The 26,041-nt window shown below is 43.3% G+C and overlaps 3 protein-coding genes across 5 annotated transcripts in view; 2 read left to right on the top strand and 1 right to left on the bottom strand.

Annotated features, from left to right (window-relative positions):
- VTI1B (vesicle transport through interaction with t-SNAREs 1B) overlaps window positions 1–7,084 on the top strand; it is a 25,986-nt gene extending 18,902 nt beyond the window's left edge. Inside the window, exon 6 of the mRNA XM_044436205.1 lies at window positions 6,782–7,084. Coding sequence (XP_044292140.1) covers window positions 6,782–6,851 — 70 coding nt within the window. The 3' untranslated portion in view covers window positions 6,852–7,084. The remainder of the gene's footprint in view (window positions 1–6,781) is intronic.
- ARG2 (arginase 2) overlaps window positions 1–13,472 on the bottom strand; it is an 18,604-nt gene extending 5,132 nt beyond the window's left edge. Inside the window, exons 1-3 of the mRNA XM_044436203.1 lie at window positions 13,224–13,472; window positions 12,463–12,535; window positions 737–914 (exon numbers count right to left, since the gene is read on the bottom strand). Of these exons, the coding sequence (XP_044292138.1) occupies window positions 737–914; window positions 12,463–12,535; window positions 13,224–13,343 (371 nt within the window). The 5' untranslated portion in view covers window positions 13,344–13,472. The remainder of the gene's footprint in view (window positions 1–736; window positions 915–12,462; window positions 12,536–13,223) is intronic.
- Window positions 13,473–19,031: 5,559 nt separating this feature from the next.
- PIGH (phosphatidylinositol glycan anchor biosynthesis class H) lies at window positions 19,032–25,026 on the top strand. Of its 3 annotated transcripts, none has more exons than XM_044437026.1 (5): window positions 19,032–19,220; window positions 21,328–21,537; window positions 21,961–22,044; window positions 22,649–22,719; window positions 24,415–25,026. In XM_044437026.1, the coding sequence occupies exons 1-5, from the start codon at window positions 19,041–19,043 to the stop codon at window positions 24,431–24,433; spliced, it is 564 nt and encodes a 187-aa protein (XP_044292961.1). In that variant the 5' UTR covers window positions 19,032–19,040; the 3' UTR covers window positions 24,434–25,026. The 3 variants fall into 3 exon arrangements, with proteins under 3 accessions (XP_044292961.1, XP_044292963.1, XP_044292962.1); XM_044437028.1 differs by having other exon boundaries at window positions 19,032–19,130; XM_044437027.1 differs by lacking the exon at window positions 22,649–22,719.
- The last annotated feature ends 1,015 nt before the right edge of the window (window positions 25,027–26,041 follow it).

The following is a 26,041-nucleotide window of genomic DNA, read 5'->3' on the forward strand; positions in this document are numbered from 1 at the left end:
TCTGCCTCATATCTTGTGAAACATATTACCATTCTGCCAGGAAAAGGGAGTGCAAATTTATTCTGCATTAGCATCAGAAACTGCATAAGTAGAACCAAGCTGAATCTGCAGCAAAATCCTCCTTTCACTGTAGTACAGCGAAGTAGTGGTGGAAAGAGACATTTTAATGGTCTTCCACATTAGCTTCTTGTATATAGAGAATAAGCACACCAGATCAAATGGTTTTGACTCCTTCCAGTATGCAACCTTTCTACATCCATAGCCCCTAGATGTACTCTGCAATAGGGTAAGTAGTGAAAAATATAGCCCTGCCTGCAGCCTGAAGTGCTCCAGTTAAGGGAAGTCTACAATGGAATGTATGGCTCAGCATTTAGTTCCCCACAAGTAGCCAATTTCATCACTTGTGGAACTTTTCCATTTTAGCAATTAAACATGCACAGTAAAAGTATTATTTATGGTCTCGAATACTAGGCAAAACCAATTGCCATTTACCATAGGAAACAATGATTAGTGCTGATCATGCTTTAGCATGACTTTTAATCAGCCAGCACTAATTCAGCGAATGGGGCGGCATAAAAATGTTTTAATAAATAAATAAATAAATAAATAATAAATAAATAAATAAATAAATAAATAAATACAGATAAGGAATCCACATAGGGAATATATTTTACCATTCATTAAGCAAAGCAGGTTTAAAACTTACTTCACTCCTTGCTAATCTTTGTCAGCTCACCTGTGATCACCTCCAATGGTTATACAGCTATGTCCAGCAGCAATGGCTCCATTCACTGTGTCAGCCAGAATTTGGCTAGCTAAGCCTACAGAGCGTGGATATTTGATTAGATTATTGTAGAGCTCATCATTGGGCACGGGGGTGAAACTCAAATCACCGAAGTCATATACCTGGCAACCTGGGGACAAGATAAATGGAATTAGAAAGTTGGTAGTATACTTACATATACCTGTACTAGTGTACTAATGTATTCAGCCATATTGCTGCTTATGCAAGAACCCCACCTTCATATTAATGCTTAAGTGAACTTGTTAACTTATTTCTGATTTTCATTTTAGTTAAACACTCCACCTGCCCCACCACAAACAGTAGGGGCAGAGCACACTGTTCTCAAGTACATGCCTGATACCCAACACTGGCAGACCATTTGCTATGTTCTGCAGCTACAAGCCCAAACACTGAAGAATATTTAAAGAATAGCTCTGAAGTAGAGTCATGAAATGCATTCTTCACTATAACTGCTCCTACCTGAAATTTCAAGTGCAACAATTCAGGAACAGCCTATAGTTTGAAAATATTTATAGATTCTTTTAATCAATTATTTTCTTGCCCTCAAAATTATGCATGATTTAGGGAGCAACCCGGTGGCTGCTAGATGATGTCCAGATGACTAAAGGAAAGGTTGAGCTCCAGCTCCAACCTCAGAAACACATCCCAAGATCAGAGCTAAAACTCTGACCTCACAGTACCTTCCCCCTCTTGCAGGAAGCACAATTCTTCCTGCATCAGCCACAGTTCCTAGAATGGAAGACCAACCTCCAAAGGAGATGCTGTTGGGGTGAGGAGGGAGAAGAATGGGGCCCCTTGTGAGCAGGTATAAAAACACATAGAGGCTGAAATCAGCTAAGTGCTTTGAGGAGCAGAATAAGCACAAAAGTGATCTTCATCTTATCACTACTTCTCTCGATAGGATGCCCATGATCCTCCAAGTATGGAGGGCTAAAAGCATTCCTATTATGTCCTTAGACTTTTCGGAAGGGGATTTGAAAACACATGCATGGTTTTTTTTAACAACATATTTTAAAACTTGGAAAAGAAAACAACAGGAAGTTCAAACAGCCACTTATTAGTGTTTCTTCTCAGGTCTTTTCTTTCTTTAAAAAATACCATTGCCAAGTATACTTAGGTTGAAATCCTATAATGTAGTACCAGCTCTGATTGAACTCAGTGGGACATACTTCTGAGTAGCATGTTTAAGAGTGTCCTCTCAAAGGAGATAATTATTTTCAAAACAAACATCAGAATATCAAATAGACTACAGTTATAGGCTCCCTTTAGAGTAATAACACAATGGCTTATGAGATCCTAGCGGATCTCAACAGTGTACTTTGCTTGGAAGCAAGATCATGTAAATAATGTAGGTTGGCCATTTCTAAGCTGCCAAAACAAGAAAAAATTAATTTGCAAAACAAAGGACTAAACGAGGGTGCATATTTGGATAAAATGTGCACATGCTCTTTCATATGTACAGTTGCAAATTTAGAAATTATGTTAATTTTAATGGAAACAGTACATTTCAATATAGCTTAGAAGATGGGTGACTTGCATTCCTGCCTGTTTAGTCTACTATGCAGATGCAACCTGATAACAGGATAATCAGTCCCTCTGTTTGTATTTTTTTATTTTTAAATGAATTGAACAAAGCAGACTTTCAAACTGAGGCTGAACCTTTGGCACCTCTTCAAATAAAAGACTATTGGGCTTTAGGTTGCCATTTTAAATATCGATTTAGTAAAGTCATAAATAGTTTTATAGTACCAAAAAAAAAGTCAAATTGGTTAGATTATTTCTGTCTGATTTGCAAAACACTGAGGGCTCAATAAAGGGCCTTTAGTTTTATCTGCAGAAAGTTAACAAAGCAATCAAATGGCCTAGAGTTTGGCCTCAATTCTGATCTATGAAGGTTGCATAGAGTCTAACGTGGCTGAAGAAAGCTTGCAGTACATATTCCATGAAGAAAGAATTGAGTAAAGCAGCAGTAGTGGGTAATCCTTAAGTTTACAAACCTTATGAAATTGGGTTAGGGACAGTCCCCCCCCCCCCACTTTCTAGAAATGTTTTTGGTACACCAGACTCAACCCGCTGCACAGCTTCTTCATCTGTTCATTCTGCCCACTTTAGTCTGCTTCACAGACAGCAGGGGACTCAAGTCTCACGCCCAGTTTCCAGGCTTGCCTTGTCTTTGTGTCAGTGTGTAACCGGACAACCAGCAGGCTGGGACTTGCAACTCCATTCTGCTCTTTCATCTTTTCTTATGAGTCATCATAAGCCTTTGCTATTTGTGCATCAAATACCAGTAAGACAATGCTTGTTTGCACATGCCTGCTGCCATTCAGTGGAATGCATATTTTAAGAAACAATAATTTCCAGGATCAGCAAGCAATACATCAGCAGGCAATACTGGGGAGCACCTCAGCTATTGGGCAGTATAAAAATAAATGATATCTCCAGCACATTTCCCTGGATTCCACCGGTTCCCATCCTTTAAGAGCCCTGATCTCATAGAAGCCCGTTCATAGGAAAACTGCACTATGACTAAAGAGTAGAAGAAAATTGTCTGAAAGCAACATTATGGTCATCACTTACCTTTAAATTAATTTAAATCCAGGTGACCTGTTTTAACTGATTTCTTGGTATTAGAAAAGAAGGGCAGTTTTTTTTACTACTAGCACAAGGAACATCTTCCTCCCTTTTGGTGCCTGGCAATCTAATCCAGAGGGTTTCCTAGAATGGATTTTGAGGGCAAGCAGGAGGAGGTAGAGTTATTTTGCTTCCTGTTCCATTGACAACTGCTCCCATTAGTGGAATGACAGTGTAGATCCAGCCCACTGTATAAGAGCATGCTTTCTGTGGACATCTGGGCTGACCTGATCCGCTCCTGTTTATCTGCAGCTAGCTGCTACATCCAATACTCTTGGGGTTACTCACTGAGTCCCAAAATCAATTTCAGTTAACTGTCTCACTGATCAATAAAGTGATGGGGTAATCCATATATTTTAATCAGTTAATTCTGGTGCAAGAGTAACTATACAAATACACTATACACAGTTAAAGACTAAACTTACTATGTAATAGGGCTTATGGCCAAAAGCTGTTATATAATTTTGTCTCTATGCTACTCTCTTAACCTCAGAGGGATTATTCAAATAAAGAGCAGGACATTTAACATGAATCATAGAATAGCAGAGTTGGAAGGGGCCAAAAAGGCCAACCTCCTGCTGTTGCAGGTCACCAATTTACAATTCTGTGTATCCAGAGTATGTCTGAAATCAGACAGCTAGCAATCTTCTAACATAAACTGTTATATTAAGCTTGATACAAAAGTAATGTTTTGTCATCATGTGCAAACAACAATAAAGAACCCTGTTGGTTCTCCTGGACCTATCAGCAGCTTTCAACACCACTGACCATGGGGACAGGCTGGCTGAGTTGGGTGATGGGGGCACTACATTGCAGTGGTTCCACTCCTTCCTGGCCGACCACGTCTGGAAGGTGGCGCTGAGCGTGACTTGCTCTGCTCTGTGGCAATTATGCTATGGGGTTCCTCAAGGCCCTATACTATCCCCCATTCTGTTTAATATCTACATGAAACCACTGGGAGAGATCATTTGGAAGGGTGAGCTCAGGTGTCATCAGTCTGCTGACACCCAGCTCTACATCTCATTTTCAACTTACCCAGGTGAGGTGGCTTCCATCCGGAATCACTGCCTGAGCTCGATAATGGATTGAATGAGGGCCAATAAATTGAAGCTTACTCCAGATAAGATGGAGATGCTATTGGTAGGTGGACCATCTGCCCAGACGGTGGGCCTTCACCCTGTCCTGGATGGAGTTGCACTCCCCCTGAAGGACAAGGTTTGGGGCTTGAGGGTGCTCCTGGAGTCTCAGGTGAACTCAGTGGGCAAGAGCACCTTCTTTCAGCTACACTTAATTTACCAGCTGTGGCTCTACCTGGACAGGCAGAGCCTAGCCACTGTCACACACACTCTGGTAACCTCTCGACTATTGTAATGCACTCTATGTGGAGCTACCCTTGAAGACTGTTTGGAAACTTCAACTGGTACAAAATAGGGCAGCGTGACTGCTGACACAAGCAGTTCCATATCCCTCAGATATTATATCATCTGCACTGGTTAACATTTGAGCTCCAGGCCCAATTTAAGGTGCTTGTTTTAACTTATAAAGCCCTAAATGGCAGGATACCTGAAGGACTGCCTGCTCCCATATATACCTACCCAGTCCCTAAGATGAAGTGAGGAGGCCCTTCTGAGAGAGCCATCCTCCAAGGAGGTAAGGAGGATGGCAAACAGAAGAGGGGCCTTCTCAGGGGTTGCACCCTATTTATGGAACGGCCTTCTGAGAGCAGTTCGCCTGGTGCCATCACAACAATCTTTTTGGCGCTGGGCAATGATCCTATTCTCCAGGAATTTGAATAACTGATTTTAAAAATGTGATTTTATACTGTGTAATTTTAATACTACTGTTTTAATCTTTTTATATCTGATCCCTCACTGGCTGTTGATTATTATGTTTTTTATCAGAAGTTTTTATTGTACTTTTGTAATCTGTTTAGAGAATCCTCAGACTAATTTAATGTGGAATATAAATTGAATAAATAATTGAATAAATAAATCCCTCAAGCCTTGTTAGCAGAGCTGTCTGCTGGGGCTTGCCCCTTTCGTAACTTGAACTGAGCCAGCATTTCTAGCAAGAAGCCAGGAAAAGGAAAAAGTGCATTTATACCCAGTCACATCCCATTTTTTTTATACCTGCACTTTAGGCTCTTTTACAGGGACTCCCCCTTTCTTGTTTGCAAATTTTTCCCCATGAGACTAAAAGCTGGAAAATCCCCTCTTGTTCCCACTAATGGCATTTTGTCTGTCATTATCATATGAAATAGGCACTCTCCACTGATGAGCCAGAATTTCATTCTTTACAAAGGTATGTCAATTACTGATTGCACATGAAGGAAAAGGGGATATTTGCATAATGCTATGATTTACTCACTGGAAATTATGTGGGTGATTATAAATTGCTGGAAGCTACAATTAATACAATTTGATTTAGTAACTTGGTTTGCTTTCAGATTGGTAAGCCTAGTTCAAGTAAAATGAATTCTGTCTCTCTTTTTACACCTATGTAAAGAAAGTTTTACAAAAGACTTAAAAATATGCAAAAGCAAAAATGTCTAAATACACATTACATTAAACAGGGTGAAGCAAGAGTGGAGCATTTTGCTCAGTCCAAACATTCTGTACAACCTGGAAGAGAAGCTGCTGAATCTTCATCAACAATGTTGTGCAATAAGGCTTAAACTCATGTAGGACCTGCTAGTGGCTGGGTCATTACAGAAGAGTTGTTGCTCCTCCCCGTGCTTCATCTTATTTTACTCATTCATTAGAAGTTGGGAGGGAGTCACATCTACTCTGATGGGATCTTCCTTTGAATGGATCCCATTTTCCTTTAGCACCTGAATCAAAACCTCTGTCTAGTCTTTGGGCCTAACTTTAAATTAACATTCCCCCTTCCTTCTCTCTCTGATTCCCTGCCTGGTGCCATCTAGGTGTTGTGTACATTAAGGACACACCAGAGGCATTGAAGGCTGCTCTATACACATCTACACAGATCATGCTTATAACCACTTTGTGGCTGACGAAGCGAGCCATGAACAATTAGTCACAAAACAATGTGCTCATCTTTGTCTTTGGACCTCTCTGCTGTTTTTGTTGCAACAGACTAACCTGGCTACCCCTCAGGATTTGCAGCAAAAGGATTTGAACCAATTGAACTAATCCAAAAAGTTTAGTCTGAATCATGTGGCAGAATCACTGTCTTGTTTCCTGGCAAGAAGCTGAAGTTTAATCCTCACTTTAAAGCTCTATACTAAGTTGCAAAAACTATGCAAAGCTGAACAGTACTTTCGTCATTAGATGATGTAATGTTTACCACACTTCAGAGGTCATTGATGTTGACATTTCCTTTTAGGTTGTACTTCTCTATACTTCCTGAGTATGAGTTTTCAGCATCTACTCTGTGGCATTCCTGCTCAGTCTAGTCTCTACAGGCAAGGAAGAGGACAACTGCACCAATCCAGCGCAAAAGCACAACATGCCCAAAAGCCAGAGTGGACTGAGTTGAGTCTGGCTATAAAACACATTATGCACAGATCATCATAGGTATTTTACTGCCACTTTCCTAAGAAACAAGATTGTCATCTTCCTTATGTTCAGTTCTTGAAGGACTCATAATGGATTAAAAGATACTGACCAGGTTTACACACCTCCCAAATGCTTAGCATGTCTACTTTGTTTCTGCCTTTTTAACAACCCGGGAATGTCTACGGGATGTAATTGCAGAACTCCTGGCTGTTGAGGAAAAAACATCCCCAGGTTTAACCCATGGTTTCTTGTTGCTTGATTACTTAAGGATTGAACAACCCATGAGTTGCCATTACATGTAAACTGGGTCAATCTGTCTCATGAAAGGAGTAGAAAAATACATAAGACGAGAGTAGGGTTTTGAACATCTCAAAAAGTTAAATCAGTTTTCTATATCAGCTCTTGATGCTTGTTCTTTCCCTTCCCTGCCACTCTACAAAGGTTGAAACCCTGTCCTAGTTCTAGTTTTAACTGCTTAATTTACTATGATTTATTCTTTTTCTTATATTTATTTACCTGGGTGCCCCTATAGTCTTCAATCCAGGTTATTGATTAAGATCCATTCCTGCTTCGTTTCTGTAATGATGCAGCATTCAACAGGCCCTTGATATAGATTTGCCAACAATCCATTTATGGAGTGATACTATGTGATGGGAACTGTCTTGCCACTGAGATTGGAATTTACAATACAATACTGCATGTCTACTTAAAGCAAGTCTCACTAAGTTCAGTGGGATTTACTCCCTTGCAAATGTGTACAAAATTGCAGCAGAAAGGGTTTAAAGTTAATCACCACATATTTCAGCCAATCAGAAAATCAGGTGGGAATTTCAGTTTATTGACTGACTTCCTCCATCTAGAGTCAGGACAAAATCCTATGCGTGTTTGGACAGCAAAATGTCCTGCAACTTGCAGCACATCTCTGCCTTTAGTTTGTTTTAGAATTATGAGCTGCCTTCTGGTGCGTCTTATGAAAAGAGTGGAAAAATACACATGAAATGAGCAGTGTTTTGAAATTCTGAAAAAGGTAAAGCTGTTTGCCATGGCAGTTTTGGATACCATAATGTGAAGCAGCCTCACAAGCATTATATGTGCATTTTATATTGGTTCGTATGTGAATTTCAAAAGATTCAGATTGTGCAAACCTTTCCTCAAGAAGCTTGAGAAAGGAAACATTACTAAATCCTTGACACAATACCATACAATTCTACTCCCATGACATTTCATGGAAATTTTGTGGAAGATGACATCACATGTTAAGTCATGGACAAGGAACTGACTTGCCAAGTGGCTAGTCAGAGGGTATGGCTGACAACTGCCATGGCTTGGAGTAGCTGTCTGGCTTCCTGGCTCCTTCCACCTTCTGCCCCACAGTTCTTCTTTGAGGCAAGACCTGGGCCACTCAGCCAATGGCTCCCCCATAAGTGCCTCTCACACATGAGATAGAGAAGGGAGAAATCAGCTGAGAACAAATGCCCCCCAACCAGGCAGCAACTCCCAACTGATTGTTCCTTCTCCCACCCAAGAAAGGGATGGAACCTCTGGTGTGCATGTGGGAGAATCAGCCTGGAAGGGCTACCTTGGAAAGAAGGTGGCCTGTCTCTCTGGCCCTCATCACTCCTGCCTGGCAGAAAGGTGCTTTGGTGCATGCCAGGCTCCCCAACCTTGTGTCCACCAGAGTGTCTCTCCCAGGTGGGAGTGGCAGAAGGCAGGATTGCGTTCTTCTTTCCCTGGAGAGAAAACCACTCAAGCAATAGTGGGGAAGGGAGAGTAAAGGATGTTCCCTTCCCAGCCCCAGCTTAGCCCAGGAACTCTTTACCTGCTCCTGCCTGAGCAGCTTTCTCTCCAGCAGGGAAAGCAGGGCCTGGGCTAGGCAGGGATGCACCAAGAAGGGAGCGTCCTCCCCTAGCTCACGTTCTCCCTCCCCTGTCCTGCTTTAATAGAATCAGGCTGGAGCAGGAGAATCAGCCTATCAGTGCTACTCCTTCCCACACTGCCACCCAGCTGAGCGCTTCCCCTTGTGCCCAAGAGTGGATCAGACCCCACCCTTGAAAAGGGTGGCTCACTGGCTCCCCTGCCCCATCTGCTGCACTTCAGGGCGTGAGCCTGGTTTGCACACTGGAGACTGCTTGACAGCCATGGCTGCAGCCACAGCCGTCAAAGAGGGGAGCCACATTCTCCATGGTGTCCCTTGGGATACTGCCTGGGTAAAGGAGAATGAAGGGGAGTGGGAGGGAGGAGATGGGTTGCCATGCAATACAAACACACTCACTAGGTTAGCTTAGCAAAACTGACCACCGTGCTGCCAATTGCCAACGTTTGTGATAGTCAGATGCTATGAGCAAGAAAAGAGCTGCACACATGCTTTACTCTTCCATTAAGATAAGGGGACTTCTCTTCCATCTGTTTATCAAAAAAGATAAATCAGCATGGTCACACTTGGAATGAAAACGGTATTGACTATGCTGCTGAATGACTTCTGATGTATGATCCTTTGGTTCTCTTGCATGTCTAAACTGAAAAAGGATGGCAGGCTAAGGAAATGCTGAGAGTTGCAAGACTGTTTTCTGGCTAAACAGGATTGCACCTTCAGTTGCTTTCAATATCATGGACCAACATAACCTTCTGGAGGGGCGGACATTAACATCAGTCCTTAAATGGTTCTGGTCATGTCTGGATGGGCATTTCCAGATGTTGATGGAGGATTTCAGCTTCTTCCTCTGCCACTGATATGCTGAGTTTCTTTGGCTCTAGCTTAAACACATCTGCATGAAACTACTGACAGTGTGCATCCTCTTCTGGAGAGGCTTACAAAAGAATAGCGTTCATAGTTTTGGGGCTGCTTATTAATTTATCCCTGTCACTAGTGACACAAGTGCCTCTGTGGCACAAAGTATCTATCCTTTACTAGCTTAGGCAGGTACCCTAGCATGTTGCCCAAGCTGTGGGCTAAAAGTTTGAGCAATCCCAAGGAATTGATCTGCTAGGTCCAGGTTTGTTTACAAGAACACTTTGTTGTTGTAACAGGCAAGTTACTAGCTAGCTTTTCAAAAGATTTAGCAGCAAATCACTTACAATGCTTTGCATGGACTAGCCTGCAAGGCAAACTACAATCAGCTGGAACGTATCAGTCCAAGTAATACACAAGGCCAAAATGTATACCATAGGCAGTTTCCCATCATTGTGCTCTATTACACATGAAGTTTCCCATCTTCATTAGCATGCCACAAGACATAACAGCAGAGGTTTCCCATCTTGCTAGTCCAAATATTCCCACCCTATGTGCCAAAATGATAGGATGTAATACCATAGGCTAATTAAACTAAGCATGACCAAAGTATAAACTTGTAGGCAGATCCGGTAAGGTGCACTCTTTCAAAACAGAGGATAGCTCTGTGTCCGTCCTTTGGCCATCTCTCTCAGAGCCTTTAGAAAACAGTACCTAGTGAGCTGAACAAGGTAACTATATGGCAGCATTTCACTCATGCTAAGCAAGGCCTATACTTTCAGAGGCAGAGGGCAAGGCCTGGAATTTACAGTGCAGGTCCAATAAAACTAGCTATGACCCTGCTTGGACAAGATCAGACGTGCCTTAATTATCCATTCTCAGTTAGCTCATGTCTAGATTTTAATGATGTGTTATATATGAGGTTGCCTCAGAAATGGTCTTGAGATGTAAGCCACTCCAGAATATGGATGTGAGATTCTTAAGGGGTGCTAGGCATCTGTTAGCTTTGTGCTATCTTTCCTAGCTCCTGGTATATTTTCAAGCCCACTTGAAAGGGTTCATTTTGACCATTATGGTTTGCGATCCGGAAACTGAAGGAACACTTCTTCCCATGTATTCCTCCCTGGATATCATCAGACAGCATCATCTCAGGCTCTTCTCTGGGTGTGGCCGCCAGGGAGGTGCAGCAGAGAACTATGACTGAAATGGCTTTTTTTTCTTTTTAGTAGTGGCACCCTAGCTATGGACTGCCTCCCCAGAGAGGCTCACCTGCAACCTACTTTAAGGTCCCTTCTGCACCAGGCTAAGACCCTGTTACTTGTGCAGGCCTGTTACATCTTGCTATCATTTTAAAAATCCACATACATTTTATTCTTCACTCTTTATTCATCCTGTTGTTGAACTTTGTTTGGAGTTTAATTATTCATTTGACTGCTTTAATTTTGTTGTATTCTATCAGCTGTCCTGAGGACTTTTTATTATAGGGCTTAGCTGATATGGAAAGAAATACCTTAGAGCAGGGGTGGGAGTCCCCAAAAGGCTACATCCCTATTCCTGGCCTCACTCCTTTCCCCAACGGGAAAATCATTTGGTGCTTTTCCAGCTTTAGCAGATACTCCCACCACCATTCTAAAAGGTTTAAAATGTATTTCCAAATACTTAGCTGCTAGCAGTTAAAGCTTTAAGCTAAAATATGCTGGTATGCTCAGTATGTTGACCTCAGCCTCCACCCAAATGCAGCTTTCTATAGCTTCTCTGAAATGGCATTCAGCCCTGGAGCTGAAAGAGGTTCTCCATTCATGCATCAGAATAAGTATTTTAGAAGTATGTAGGGAAGACTAGGATTTCATTTTGAAGTAGATCTGATCAATCTGTGCTAGAATCTGTTTCTATTAAGTTTCTGGGGGAGCTACTCCTTGATATGGTTGCACTGTCAAGTAAGATTAAATCCTGATCCCCCACCCGACGGCTGACCTAACCAACTGGCAGGGTGATGCTGCTACCATAGACAGCTGATTCAGGGTTAGCTGCCAAGAAACAGCAGCAAATAGCTATTACTGTATTATATTTCTACCCCCAGAAAGAGTTGTTTATGGGATTTTCTGCTGCAGGTACAAAAATAAGTCAGCCTTGGGTGGTATGCATGCGATGAAATGGACTATAGTTTCTAAAGGCTAGTACCAGGATGTACTTTTTAGCCTTTAAGGGAACACAAGACTCTAAATCTGTTTGATGCAACACTGCTATGCCACTGGTGCTGGAGGGCAGGAGCGCGGGAGGCAGGGAGGGAGGAGGCAAAAGGTAATGCTGTGCCTTGGGCAGCAAAATGCTTTGGAGCCCTTCTGCTTTCAAAAATAGATGAGATATTTAAAATTCTTCCTTGAAGAGAAAATATATCTTGGTGGAAAGGACATGGCCTCTAGCTATGTGAGGTCCTTCCTTCCAATGTCTTTGCAAGGCAGCCAAAGATGCGAATTCTAGAGTAGAAAAAAGGAGCACAGCCGGTCTCCGGGATCCTTTGTCCCTACCGCATAACCCTCTCGCAAGCAGAGCCTGCCTCTCTCATCGGCGCATCAGACCCCAGCATTAGGTGTTCCTCCCCATCCCCATCCCCACCCCCACCTCCGTTGACTTTCCTGAAAGAAGGGCGGTTCGGATTTCAGAATTGTTCGCATTCTCCTCCCTATTGCCCAGGTATGACTCACGACTGATCACACGCGAGCGGAGAGGGGACAGAGCAGACACCAGAAAGGGGAGGCCGGAGACCCGGCCGCGCTTACCCATGCGGGAGAGCTTTCCCACCAGCCCCGCGTTCCTGACGGCGGCAGGGCCATGATCCACTCCTCTCTTTTTCTGGAAGACAAAGAAAGCAAAGAGGGTCCAGACACGCCGCGTGCGGGGCGGGAGGGGCCGGGGCGCCGGGGCTGACATCACGGGGCGGCCGCGTGGAAATTTCCACTGGCGAGGAGGGCGCGCCACCTTCGCCTGCTCCCCGCCGCCTCTCCCGCCCTTCCGACTCATCCCGTAGCACCGTAGGCACTCCGTGCGCTCACCCCGCGCTCGCTGCTGCCGTGACCTTGGAAATCGCCCCCCCCCCATGGGGTGGATGCTGGGAGCTCGGGTCCGACAAATCTGGAGAGCACCGCGGCTCGGGCTGTGCATTTGCCGCGGGCGTGGGGAGCTATGGAGCCACTACGAGAGCTACTTCAGAAGCCAAGCATCAATCACACAAAGGCGGCCTGGGGCTTTACAAATCGCCCCGACGGGGGACAAAGGATACAGTCAGATGCTGTCCGCTCCCCCCTTGTCCACTTTGGGAATCGCCTTCTGAAAGAGCGAAGCAGGATTTCCCCTTCCTCCCCTTTAAGTCCCGGTGAGAGGGGTTCAGCCTCCTCCAATTCTCTGCCCCCCGCCCCCCCCAACGCGTACGCGGTCTCAGAAGGGCCGCATGGGGGGAGAGAGAGTCAGGCTCAGGCCTGCAAACCCGCACCGCCGTCCAGCCTTTTGTTCCGTATCCCCTTGCACCGCGATCGCCGCTCACCTGTCCCCGGGAGAAAGGAGCTCCGATGAGGGCCAGCGAGTGCGCCCGTCTCTTCTGGACCTGCAGTGCGGAGTCCGCTTGCTGCTTCAGGAGCCGGGCGAAGCTGCTGCGAAGAGACATGACGGTGAAGAGCGATCCCAAGGCAAGCGACAAAGAGGATCTGAGGGGCGTCGCGGGCGGGCTAGTTTGCTCGCTCGGTCTCTCTGTGCTCTCGGCGACCAAAGCAATGAAGATGCTGCCGCCGCTGCTCATGCCGCGGCTTATAAGCAGCCGGCTCCGCTCTCTCGCAGGTGGGCAGGGCTGCGGACGCGCCTCCGCCTCGCCCCTTTCCCTCGGCCGGACGCGCCTCCGCCCGCCCCGCCGGCTGTCGACCCACTCTTTTATCGCACGCAACCCAATCGCGGCGAAGCTCCCCGGGGGTGTGCCCGCGAGCCCCCCGGGAACTGCCAGCGCCGAGACAGACGCGTGATGGAATGGCTTTTCTTTTTAACATAACCCTCCCAACACACCCCCGACCAACGCATTGTCGTTCCTCCCACCCATTCCGTTACGCTCGACTTCAGATAAGCACGTAAAATACTTTGCAAACTGTAGCTTTGCCCCCTCTTTGAACGCTTACTCCTGGCTTCCAATTTTAGAGGTTTTTTTCCCTAAAGTGGACCGCAGTCCTATGCACAGAGAGGCGTGGGGGGGGGGTAAGCGCCCCTTGACTTGCTTCAAAGGGCCCTGCAAGAAGTTTTAAGGGCCAATAATACAGTATTTTTTGAAAGACTTTAATTACTATACTTCGTAATGTAACAGAGTTCAGGAAAGTGCGCGCGTGTGAGTGAATGAATGAATGAATGAATGAATGATGCTGACTGAATTGCATCAATTCCCCGTCTTGATTTAAAAAGTAATGGGATTTATTTACCCAGCTACGATGTGTAGCATTCTGCTGCACTGAAAGTATTAGCGAGCCTGGGCTGTGGGGTTTATAGGAAGCTTTTCGCCAATGGGGGCAGCTCTCAGAGTTGAACTCGAGGGCTGAAACCGAGCTTTCACCGTCGCCTTGTGCTCCGCCACTTCTGCCTAACGGCACGCGCGTCCTCCCCAACCAGCTCTTGGAGCACCAAACTTGCCCCGCCTCCCAAGGGCCCGCCAGTCTCTCATCCGGATTGCCGTTTCCGGGAATATTCCAGAAGCCGCGCCCACCCTCTGATCGGTTCACACTCTCTCGGGTTGGCTTTCCAATGGAAACGCAGCGCCCGTTTTCCGGGAAGACAAAGGAGGCTCTCACAAATGTTCTCCTAGGGAAAGGAGCGACTGAAGGACTCGACTGACTTGGAGCATCTTGTAAGCGGTGCCGAAAAGCCAGGCAGCCGCATGCGGATGGGCACAAACTGAAGGAAAGCCGGGTCCTGCCACCTCCCACTGGAAAATTCTACAGAAGGACCTGGAACCGCCAACTGAACAAGGTTCCAATGCCATCTTAAAGAGCTATTGTCCGGACTCCTAGCGGAACCCTCCGGTGCATCTACTCGTATCGAGTCTCGGTGCCTGTATAAGATTGCACCTTTAATTCTCTGCTTGCCCAGTGTTGAATCAGATGGTTTTTTCTGCAAGTATTTTTCAAGTTTTCTCTAAAAGGCTGAGCTCCGCAAATTTCACGCACGGTGGTTGCTAAGGATATTTGCAATCGATACTTGGGTTTTGTCTTCCGAAGATTATGGCTGCAGTCTTATGCACACTTCCCTGAGGGTGAAGTTCCACTGAACTTTCTCCTGAGTAGACATGGTTACTTAGGATCGTGTTATTTGTGGGGTTTAGCCTTCCCCAACCTGGTGCTTTGCAGATGGTTTGGAGCACAGCTGGATGGGTCCTGTAATTACCACAGCTTGCTAGTAGATAGTTCCAAGTGACACAAGTAAATAGGAAATCTAAGCTCCAATCCTGCACCCATTTATCTGGGATTAAGTGCTATAGAAATAGAAATCCGTAGGGCTTACTTTGAATGGACATGCTTAGGATTGCCAGTTAGTTTCTTGGATCAGGAACAGACATCGTAAGAAATTATGATCTTTAAAACTGTAAATTGTGAAGACTGTTTCTTGTTTGCACACATTTCAGAGAATATGAATGCACTGTTTGTGATGTAGGATTTTTATGGTGATTTTTTCCCAGTATGCCACTTTTTGGGAAAAATAATAGGTAAAATAGAAATCGCAGAAAAAATATGAATTAAACTCCTTAAAGCTCATCACATTATAATGAATATTTAAAATGTGAAACTAACAGGATACCTGAAACAACAAGACCATATAATTAATATGGCAACTCTATAAATTAAATCTTTAGATTCCAATTCTGTGCACACTTAAATGGACTTAAGTATCATTGAACTCATAATGCTCTATTTTTGAGTAGAAATGCATAGGACTGGCTTACCAATGCACTTGGATGTATTTCAAATGTGCATGTAAATGCAAAAGAAGTGAAGATGTTTTCAAGAAACCTGACATGGGCAACTTGTAGTTTCTAGATAATACTAGAATGCAACTCCCATCATCCCTCACCATTGACTGCTGCTTGGGCTGATGAGAGTTAACAGTTCAGCATCTGGAATGCCACAGAGTTACCTGCTCTGTAACAAATAAAATAAGCAAACAAAAACACATCACACATTTGCTGGTATTTTTCACTCACCATTTTATGCTCCATATTCTTGTAGGGATAGGTAGATTTGCTCATCTCTTGTACATTTGAAAATGTATGTTGAGAGCCAGTGTGGTGGAGTGATTAAGAGCACAGGACTGGGACTCATCTGATGTAGGTTCCAGTTCCCACTCACCCATGGAGCCAACTAGGTTACTAGGGTCTAGTCATAGACTCTCAGTCCAGCCTATCATAGGGTTGTTGTTGTGGGGATGAGTGAGAGCAGCAGGAGAAGACATCTATAAACTGCTTTGATTATGTTGTAAGAAAAAACATGGATATAAATCTAATAAGAGTCTATGACTAGTGGGGTGGCATATAAATTGAATAAATTAAATAATGAATAAATAAAATGTCACCCTTGTATGTGCTGCTTTTGTGAAAAAAGAAAATGTTAGTTACATAATCCTACTTCGTTTATACAAATCTATGGTGTGACCATACTTAGAATACTGTGTATACTTTGATCACTGCATCTAAAAGGGTATTGTAGAGTTGGCAAAATGCAGAGAAGAGTAACTAAAATGATTGAGGGGTTGGAGCATCCCCTTTATGAGGAAAGTTTACAACAGCTAAGATAGTTTATCTTAGAAAAAGTGGGGACGTTACAGAAATATACAGAATTATGCATTGTGTGGAGAAAGTGGATAGTGAGACAATTTTCTCTATTATTTAACAGTAGAACCCAGGGTCATTCCATGAAGTTGATTGCGGGGGGCGGGATTCAGGACAGGTAAGAACATCTGAAGAACCTAAGTAAAATCATGCTGGATCAAACCAAAGGTTCAACTAGTCCAGCACTTGGACACACAGTGGCAAACCAGCTGCCCACAGCATCCCTCAAGCAGGAAGTGCACGTGCCCAAGCTGCTCAGCAATTGGTGTATGCAGGCATGCCACCTCTGGTAAAGGAGCTAGCAGTCCACCAGCAAAGCTAGTAGCCACTGATAGCCTCCTCCTCCACGAATCTGCCCAATCCCCTTTTAAAGCCATCCAGGTTGGTGGCCACCATCACTTACCAAGGCAGGAAATTGCATAGTTAAACTATATGTTGTGTAAAGTATTACTTCCTTTTATCTTTCCTAAATCTCCCACCAGTCAGCTTCATGGGATGTTATGAGAGAGGGAGAGAAATTCCTCCATCTTGCCTTTCTCCACATGCATTGTTTTAAACACCTTTATCATGCCTCCACTTACTCACCTTTTTTCCCTAAACAGTCCTAGTTGTTGCAACTGCTCCTAATAGATGAGTTGCTCCAGCCTCTTGATCATTTTTGTTACCCTTCTCTGTACTTTTCCCAACTCAATAATGCCCTTTTTCAGGTTAAGTGACCAGAACTGAACAGAATATTCTAAATGTGGTCATAATAAAGATTTGTATAAGTGGAGCAAGTGTTGGCAGTACTATTTTCTATTCTATTCCTATTATTCCTTGCATGGAGTTTCCCTTTTCAAAGCAGCTGCACACTAGGTCTACATTTTCAGCAAGATGTTTACTACTACCCCACTTTCTTGCTTTCTTGCTCAATCACTTTCTTGCTTAGTCACTGCTAGCTCATATCCCATCAGTATATACTTGAAGTTGGGATGTTCTTTGCCCCAACATGCATTACTTTACTCTTGCTTCTACTAAATTGCATTTGCCATTTGATGCCCATTCCCCCAGTTTGCAGAGATTCCTTTGGAGCTCCTCACAATCCTTTTTGCTTTTAACCATCCTAAATATTTTAGTTTCATCAGCAAGCTTGGCAACCTCACCATTTAGTCCTAATTCCAGATCACTTTTGAATAGATGGAAAAGCATTGGTCTTAATGCAGAACCCTGTGAGACTCCATGGGTGACATCTCTCCATTGGAAGAAATTGCCATTTATTCCCACCCTCTGTCTTCTGTTCTTTAACCAGTTAATGGTCCATAAGAGGACCACACACCTATTCCTTGACTGCTTAATCATTTCATTTCCCGTCTCAAGATCACCCTGAGCATTCTGGGCTGGGGAATAATAGTATAGGCCTATGGCTAAGTTAGTTTTGATTCTCTGATTCTGTGACGGAGTCTTCACACTTCAGATTATCAATTTTGCTGGACTCAATGCCCTCCTTAACATAGAGGGCAACATCACTGGTATGCCTTTTCCTGTCTTCCCTATACAGTTTAGATCCAGAGATTACTGTATCCCATTGGTTATTTCTACGTTACCAGGTTTCTACAATGCCCACTATATCTAGCTTCTCCTTGATCACCAGGAACTCAGCTCTCCCATTTTGGCCCTAAACTTTTAGCATTTGCATTGGTACACCTAAGCACATAGAAACACCTAAGCACCTTCAATACACAGAGTGCTACTTCGCACAGCACATAAATTTGAAATTAATTTCCACAAGATGTGATGCTGGTCACTATTTGGGATGGCTTTAGAACAGCATCTGACAAATGCATGTTGGAGAAGGCTGTAAGTGGCTAGTCCGGATGGCTATATGCTAACTCCAGTAGCAGAGGCAGTATGCCCTTGTCTACCAGCTGCTGGGGTCCTTGGGAAGGAAGGTGCTACTGCCTGTATAATCCTGTGAGCAGCTGGTTGGCCTGTGTGTGAACAGAACGTTTAACTAGATGGGCCTATGGTCTGATTTAGCAACTGTTATTACATATATCAATAATAAACATAAATGCTTCTTAAATCCATGCTCAGTTTCTTCTTTACAAGAAATGGGGAGGGGGGGTTAAAACAAGCTTGCTATCTGTATGTTTGCGAGATCAAAAGGACCAGCTTTGGTTCGCGAGATGAAGACATTTCTTCCCTGCTGGATAATGACCTCGGGGTTGCCAGATGCTAGCTTCGTCTGAGAGAGGCAGCGAGAGCAAGTTATGTTTTGCGGACGACCGACGGTGTCCGCTACGCAGCTGCTCCCAGGCGGCTAAAGCCGGGCAGCTGCCCCACCAGCCACCCGAAGTCCGTCAGTGCTCGCTCGCCGCCACAGCACAAAGAGACGGCCGGGCCGGGGATGAGCTCTGCTACCACTGAGCCGCAAAGGCTAGAGCAACAGGCGGATGTGCCAGTCGTCGGGTGCAGCCGCTCTGCGCACCCGGGAGGCCCGCTCTTGTCGCTCCCTGGGCCAGCCGAAAAATGGCGGACGAAAAGGGGTACCTAGCCGTGTCCGGGGAGCGCATCACGTTGCAGCGCCGCCACCACAGCGCCTCTTGCCGGGAGTTCCAGGTGCGCTGCCCGCGGCTGCAGCTGCGGTCGCTCAGCGCCGTGACGTGCTCCGTGTGGCTGGCGGCTTATGGGCTCTTCGTCGTCAGCCAGGTACCAAAGCGAAGCCGCTGAGGCCGGGCGACCTCTCCCTTCCCCACCCTCCTGCTGACTCCGCCTCTGGTACCCGAATCCCCGAAGCGGACCCAACCGTGGAGAAGGCTGCTGCGTGACCCGCCATCTCGAGGGGTGTCCCGAATTTTCCCGCAGCCACTATTTCACCCCACTGCCTTGTAGGCTTGGCGAACCCCTCTCGGCCCCGTTTTTGTGTTACCTAACGGGTCCTGTGCTTGTTTCCTCAGCCCTCAGATCAGCAGTAAGTTTCTCTGAATTAGGTAGGGTTCAATTCTGTTCAATGGCAGTAAGTTCTGAACAGGTCCCGTGGCAGCAACAGAACTAGTGGAGGCATCTATTGATGCCCAGACTGACGAAGTGATGGCGTTTTAAGACAGAATTATTGCTTAAGCTGCAGGTTGAGGAAGAAGAATGGAGTTTACTGTATGAGCTCGCTTAGGATTGTTATGCGGTTTCCAAAATGCAGGGAAGGAAGATTTCAAGTAATCCAAGAGCCCCCCAGAATCAAGGGAGTCAGTGAAAACCATATAAACAAGTGGAAGTTAAGTTTGTATGCCCAGCATTTGAAATGTTGCAAAGAGTTTGTATTCTGATCTCTATGCCAGCACATTCCCCAAGATATTTACATGGAGCTGGATCTAGTTTCTCTTCCACTGGTAGGAACATATCTGAGTGGTGCTTCACTTAACACTGCTCCCACTAATGAAATTGGCTGGGGGTGGGGGGAGATCTTTTTAAATTTTCCCATCTCGCTGCAGTTCCCAGTGTCACCTCCTTCAATGTTTCAGACCCTCTAGAGCAGATTTTCAGGTTACAGTAGAGAATGAAGGTTGCATCTTCCCTTGTTCAGCCAGCAAAAATAGCTTGTAAGCTATCAGAGAATGGACAGAAAACTTGCGGGGAAATCCCTGGACCTTAGTCATTCCATATAACTACCAGTGCTTACATCTATAAAAACATAAGAAAAACTATGCTGAATCAGGCCAAACCCTGTTCAGCATTCTGTTCATACAGTGGCAAACTGTTGCCTGCAGGATCACACAAGTGGGTGTAATTGCAATGGCACCTTCCTCAAGTTCCCCAGCACATGTTTTACATAGGCATCCTGCCTTTGATATTAGAGGCAATATGTAACCATCAAGATTAGTAGCCATTGATAGTTGCCTCCTCAGTGAATTTGTCCAGTCCACTTTCAAAGCCATCCAAAGTGGTGGCCATTGCTACATCTTGTGGCAGTGAATGCCTTATTTAACTATGTGCTGTGTGAAGTACTTCCTTTTATCTTTCCTCAGTCTCCCCCCACAATGAACTTCATGGAATGACCCTGAGTTCTAGTATTATGGGAGAGGGAGAGATATATTTCCCTATGCACTTTGTCCATACCATACATAATTCTGTACACCTATATAATGTCTCTTATTCTTTTTTCCCCCTAAAAAAAATCTTGGTTGAGGTAACCTTTCTTCATAGAGGAATTGCACTAATCCCTTGATCATTTTAGTTGTTCTTTTCAGCACTTTTTCCAGCTGTACAATATACTGAGATTTGGCATGCAGAAACTATAGATTTGTATAAGGGGAGCATGATATTGGCAGTTTTATTTTCAGTTCCTTTCCTACTTATGCCTAACATGGAGTTTACCTTTTTCAGAATAGACACATTAGGTTGAGCTGTCAGTCCCATCCCCAAGATTCCTTTCTTGGTCAGTCACCACTAGCTTAGATCCCACTCACTTGTACTTGACGTTGAGACTTTTTGCCCCAAAATGCCCCTTATATCTTCATACCATGTTGGGTAGTCCATGTTCTGAAGTTTTAAGGACATATTTTAAATGTACATCTCTGTTATTGTTTAATGTTATATAGCTTGGTCTCCCTTTTTTACATCTAAGCACATAACTGTTTGCTTATACAGTTATGGTGAGTTCTTGATTTTATTCCATATTGTTAAATAACTTGCATGGGCTATCCTTTCTTTGGAAGGTTGTTTGATAATTATGTTAGTTTACTAGCTAATTAATAGAAACTGCTTCCATCTTGATGTTGCAGAATTCAGTCTTATGTTCTTGACTTTTTTTCTGTTACAGAATAGTATGGTGCTCTCTGCTGCTATATTTATCACACTGATTGGCCTACTTGTCTACCTTCACTTTGTGAAAATTGACCAGGAATCCCTGCTGATTGTTGGCTCACTTGGAATACAGATGACTTCATCCTACGCATCTGGCAAAGAGACTACAACCTTTATAGAGATGAACCAAGTAAAAGATGTGGTCATCAATGAAGCCATTTCTATGGTAAGCATTATGTGCTGTAGGGCAGGAAAACAGGCTTATGAGTAAGCGATAACAATAGAGTGCATGTTCATTTTCTCTTTTCCTTCAAACATTGGTGACATTAAGGACACCACTTGCATGAGGGAGGTTTGTGTGTGTTCAGGATTTCAATACTTTGCAGCAACATCTGATCTTATGCTTCATTTTGATATTTGTTGGAGGTTTGGAAACTTTTAAAGGACTGTCCATTAGTAAAATATTTCCATGTAATTAGTTGGGAAAATCTGCATTTGCATTTCAATGCTATTAGGAAGAAGTGACCCCCCTGATGTGACATGGAAAGTGACCTTTTATGCTAGATTGCAGGGTTAAAAAATAGACCCGTATAACTTGCAATATACAACAGCTTTCACACTGTACGATTTGTGTATTATGTTTTTGTAGCAAAAGGTTATCTATTACCTGTGCATCCTTCTTCAAGACCCCGTGGAACCTCATGTTGTTTCTGAGGTAGTGCCACTGTTTCAGGTGAGTTCATTGTATATACTGGGGGCTCCTACATTGTTTATTCCTTGATACCACACAGTTTTTTCTTGCTGGCTTATCCTCAGAGCCCATCTGTTTGATTTCATTATTTATTCAATGGGAAGCACAAATGAGTACAGGCGGTCCCCAAGTTAGGAACACTTGAGTTACCAAGCAACCCATACTTACGAATGAACTGCCCTAAAACCTATTAATTTTAGATTAATTTTAGATGCAGAAAATCATCATCACCCTAGAGAAAGAGGAGGCAAGAGGGGCGAGAGGGAAGGCTTCCAAACCATATCTTTGGCCACCCGAAGAGGGAAATATCTTAGCATTTCCTTGCTGCAAAGAGGAGATACTGATGAGTTTGGGGTGGGGGCTAGAGGGATTTGTGATTTTTCTACTTTCATGGTGCTCCAGTTCCCTTAACTCCCGCACACATGGAGGGCCGACTATACATGATCTGACTTACAAATTTGAGTTAAAGATGATTTTCCATTTTTTCAGGAATGGAACTCATGTGTAACCTGGGGCTGCCTGTATTAAAAATGCTGCAAAATATTTGTTAGGCTGTGCACAATTGACAATGGCTCTTTATTTTCAGCACTATGTACAAAATCCAGAGCACTGTTTTTTACGTGATCTCATTAGCAGCCTGGTGTCCAGGAACGCTGGGTATGTGTTAGCTTGAAATTCACTGAATTGTAGTAACTCCCTCTTCGATATAGCAGTGACATGCTCAGTTGAGCATGGATTGACTGCTGAACATTTTAGATAGTTAATTTTGCACAGGTAGGTGGGGCAGTAACCCTTGTCACCCTTTGCTGCATTTAAGCCCTTGTTTTTCTCAGTTTTGTTAGTTCTAAAGAATACAATTTACCATCTCACTGAGTCTATTAACACTTCTATAATCACATACTAAATTAACCGGTTTTTCTATGAAATCTCTGTGGCAACCTTCACAAAGAACGTTTCCAAATGGACTTTATTCTAAGAGCTGTCTTTAGGAGCTCAAAAGTCATTAGAGAGCTAAGTGTGGGGGATGAGGTACAAAATGACTGGGGAGACTGGAATAACATGCAAAACATTAATTTGCTTCTTAAATTTTCAGGAGTAGAAGAACATAATTTTCTGCTTATTCTTCAGTGTTAGTGTGGATTGAGTTTTAGAATACTATTTAATACTATTTATGGATGACCACATCAAAATAAGGCATTAGCAAATTCAGGCCTTTAAATCTTTCTGCTTATTCCAGTTTTGCCAATAAATTTATTTCTGCAGCTGTCAAGGCTAGAAACAGATTTTGGCACAATACTTATATTCTTTCCATTTGTATTATGATAATTGCCATAATCCTTGGAAAAGCAATGGAGGCATATTTTAAATAAAACTCCTTTAGGATTTCTGAGAAAACCCCCATAAAACAATATGATTTTGTCAGATGGTGTTGCCTATCATTATGCCATTTCGACTGTACTTGCATTCAGGTGCATCACCTAATACAGATCCGCTAAATACAGATCTGCTAATATAAAGATATCATAGATATTCAAGATTAGTATAAAATCAAGACTCAGTTAACTGAATGATTAATAAATGAATTGCAGATTGCAGTATGGTTTTCTAATTGTTCTATCCTTGGTAGAGAATCAAAGAATCACCTATTATTTGCGCAGTGAATACGCAATCTTCCTGTAAACACTGTGACCAGATTTGGATCACATATTGTGGTTTGCCGTGGATTATTTAATTAATTATGAGCAGTAGTGCCCACAGGCATCAGATTACATTATGCAAACCTGGCAAGCATGGGTTAATGCAAGGATTAACACCCCTTCCAGTCCTATGCTTGCTTGCCAGGTTCCCACAACAGGACAACTTCCAAGCAGGCATTCCCTATTCAGAATAGCAGCTGAACGCAGCCCACACACACCACAGCCGCACCTTGGGTTCAGTAATCCACAGTGAGCAGTCACGGTATGTAGACTGCCCCCATATCTTTGCAATTTGTTTAAGATAAATGGTATGTACAAGAAATTTCCTCAAAGTATGTCTTTTGAATGAGGTGATTAATGTGTTTAAAGAAAACATTTAATTGTTCCTTTGAGAATCTTTAATCTGTTGAAAGTCTTTAAAATGACGGAAGTGTAGCTGAAATGAAAGATGGACAAAGGAGACCTGCTACAGAAACATCATAGTTATGGGACAGACACACCATTGTTTATGTCACAGAGCCATCTCTGTGTAGCATGAGGAGCCATGCTCAGCCATCATCCCCTTTTTTGCCCTCCCCCATGCTTAGTTTGTGTGAAGATTTCCCATTCTTTCAGCCATCTAAGCATCTCTCATATCTTTATTTCCCTTTAACAGAGTTCCAAGCCACGTTTAGATTGCCTTGTAGAAGTGTACAAAAGCTGCCAAGAAATCCTGGAGCAGAGGAAGAAATCTTGACATCAGCTTTTAATGTGCGTTTTTTATCAATGTAGATAATTTGATATGCTGAGAATCCCTAAAAGTATTTGAGAAGGGATTCAGAGGCAAGTATGTTAATGAACTTGGCCATGTGGATAACTAGACGGTAGTGGACCCAGGGAACTGAACATTGCTAATGCTTTCTTGGGCCAGGATGGAACGTGCAAGTTTGGAGAAATGTCAGGGAGAAGAATTACTAAGCGAGGCCCCACATCTTCTTTTGTCAACATGATGATGAAAGAAACTCAATGATAATCTTATTTTCTGTCAAAAATTAACTCTACTTAATGACTGGAAATCTACAAGGAAGGTTCAGCAGAAATGGGATGGAAGCAGGGAAACTGCCCCTTAATAAACGTTCATGGAAGAATGGAATCCAACAGTTCCATCACGTTTTGTTTTCCAACAGCTGAATACTTGGATTATGGGACCGGTCTGTCATCAGTGTTATGTAATTGGTTTTATTTTATATAATTGCTTTTAAATAAAAACTTCAACTAGTTTGTTTTAGCATAGTTTGCAGTGTTGCTCTGTATGTATGAGATGATCTTCATTGATATAATTCCTAAGCAATAGCACTTTTTTCTGGATCACCTAATGATTTGGTTACAGTCTAACGAATGACACATGCATTCAACTCCCAAACCCTAGTGGGGTGGCATTTGCTTGTACTAGATGTAGAGAAGCTTGGGCCCAGGGACCAAATCCCACCCTTCAGTGTTCTCCAGATGGTCCCCAACCACTGACAGTTTGGTGATTTCTGGCTTTTGTGCAGCTCTTTTACTCAAAAAGGTAAAAATGACACTGGTTTAATTCCTGGTAGCAAGAGCTTTAAGCTAAATAAAATGTGCTGGTATTTTTAGTATGTTTACTCCTTTTGCTTTTGGCTCTCATAACCATTGGAATGCAGCCCTCAGAAAATTCTCAGAAATGAAGTTTAGCCCTCATTGTCCAAGAGGTTCAACACCTTTGGCTAACACCTAAGCAACAAGCTAGTAATATTCTATTATAGACATAGACAATAACATAGTTATCTTTTGTTTTACTGATAGTTACATTTATTAGCATCACCATCTTCTTGCTACAGTACATCACATAGCTTTTTTATACAGAGAGTAGTGGTTAAAACCATTTTTTAAATTCATGCTACCAATAGATCATGTTGCATCTACTATCCAGTTAGGACCATGGAGTTGTCAAATAAAACTGAATAAACTGTTCCACCTTTGCAACAGTGGAATTGTACACATTTGGTAGGATATTTCTACAGTTTTCTGTATTCAGATAAACTATAAATAAATAAATATAGATGAGTGCCTGTGGAGATCTGAGGAATGAGAGTTGGGTTCAGGTCTCAGTGGGATCAACTAGTATGATACTATATTTTAGTCTCCATTCCTCCTGCATAAATTGGGACTATCAATTCCTTTATAATGTGGTTGCGATGGCGAACAAGTAAACCATAAAGCACTTTTAATTTGCAAATTATTATATAAGAATTTAATTAGCATTCATTAGTGTGTGG

The sequence above is a fragment of the Varanus komodoensis genome, unplaced genomic scaffold, assembly GCF_004798865.1.
Source record: "Varanus komodoensis strain SLA01 unplaced genomic scaffold, ASM479886v1 scaffold3, whole genome shotgun sequence".
Classification (NCBI taxonomy): domain Eukaryota; kingdom Metazoa; phylum Chordata; class Lepidosauria; order Squamata; family Varanidae; genus Varanus; species Varanus komodoensis.

What these genes read in the sequence shown, in the direction of transcription:
- PIGH (XM_044437026.1), top strand. Translation starts at nt 19,041, where the DNA reads ATGGCGGACGAAAAGGGGTACCTAGCCGTGTCCGGGGAGCGCATCACG. An exon ending in GGCTCTTCGTCGTCAGCCAG is followed by an intron (nt 19,221 to 21,327) that starts GTACCAAAGCGA and finishes TTTCTGTTACAG; the next exon opens with AATAGTATGGTGCTCTCTGC. An exon ending in TCAATGAAGCCATTTCTATG is followed by an intron (nt 21,538 to 21,960) that starts GTAAGCATTATG and finishes ATGTTTTTGTAG; the next exon opens with CAAAAGGTTATCTATTACCT.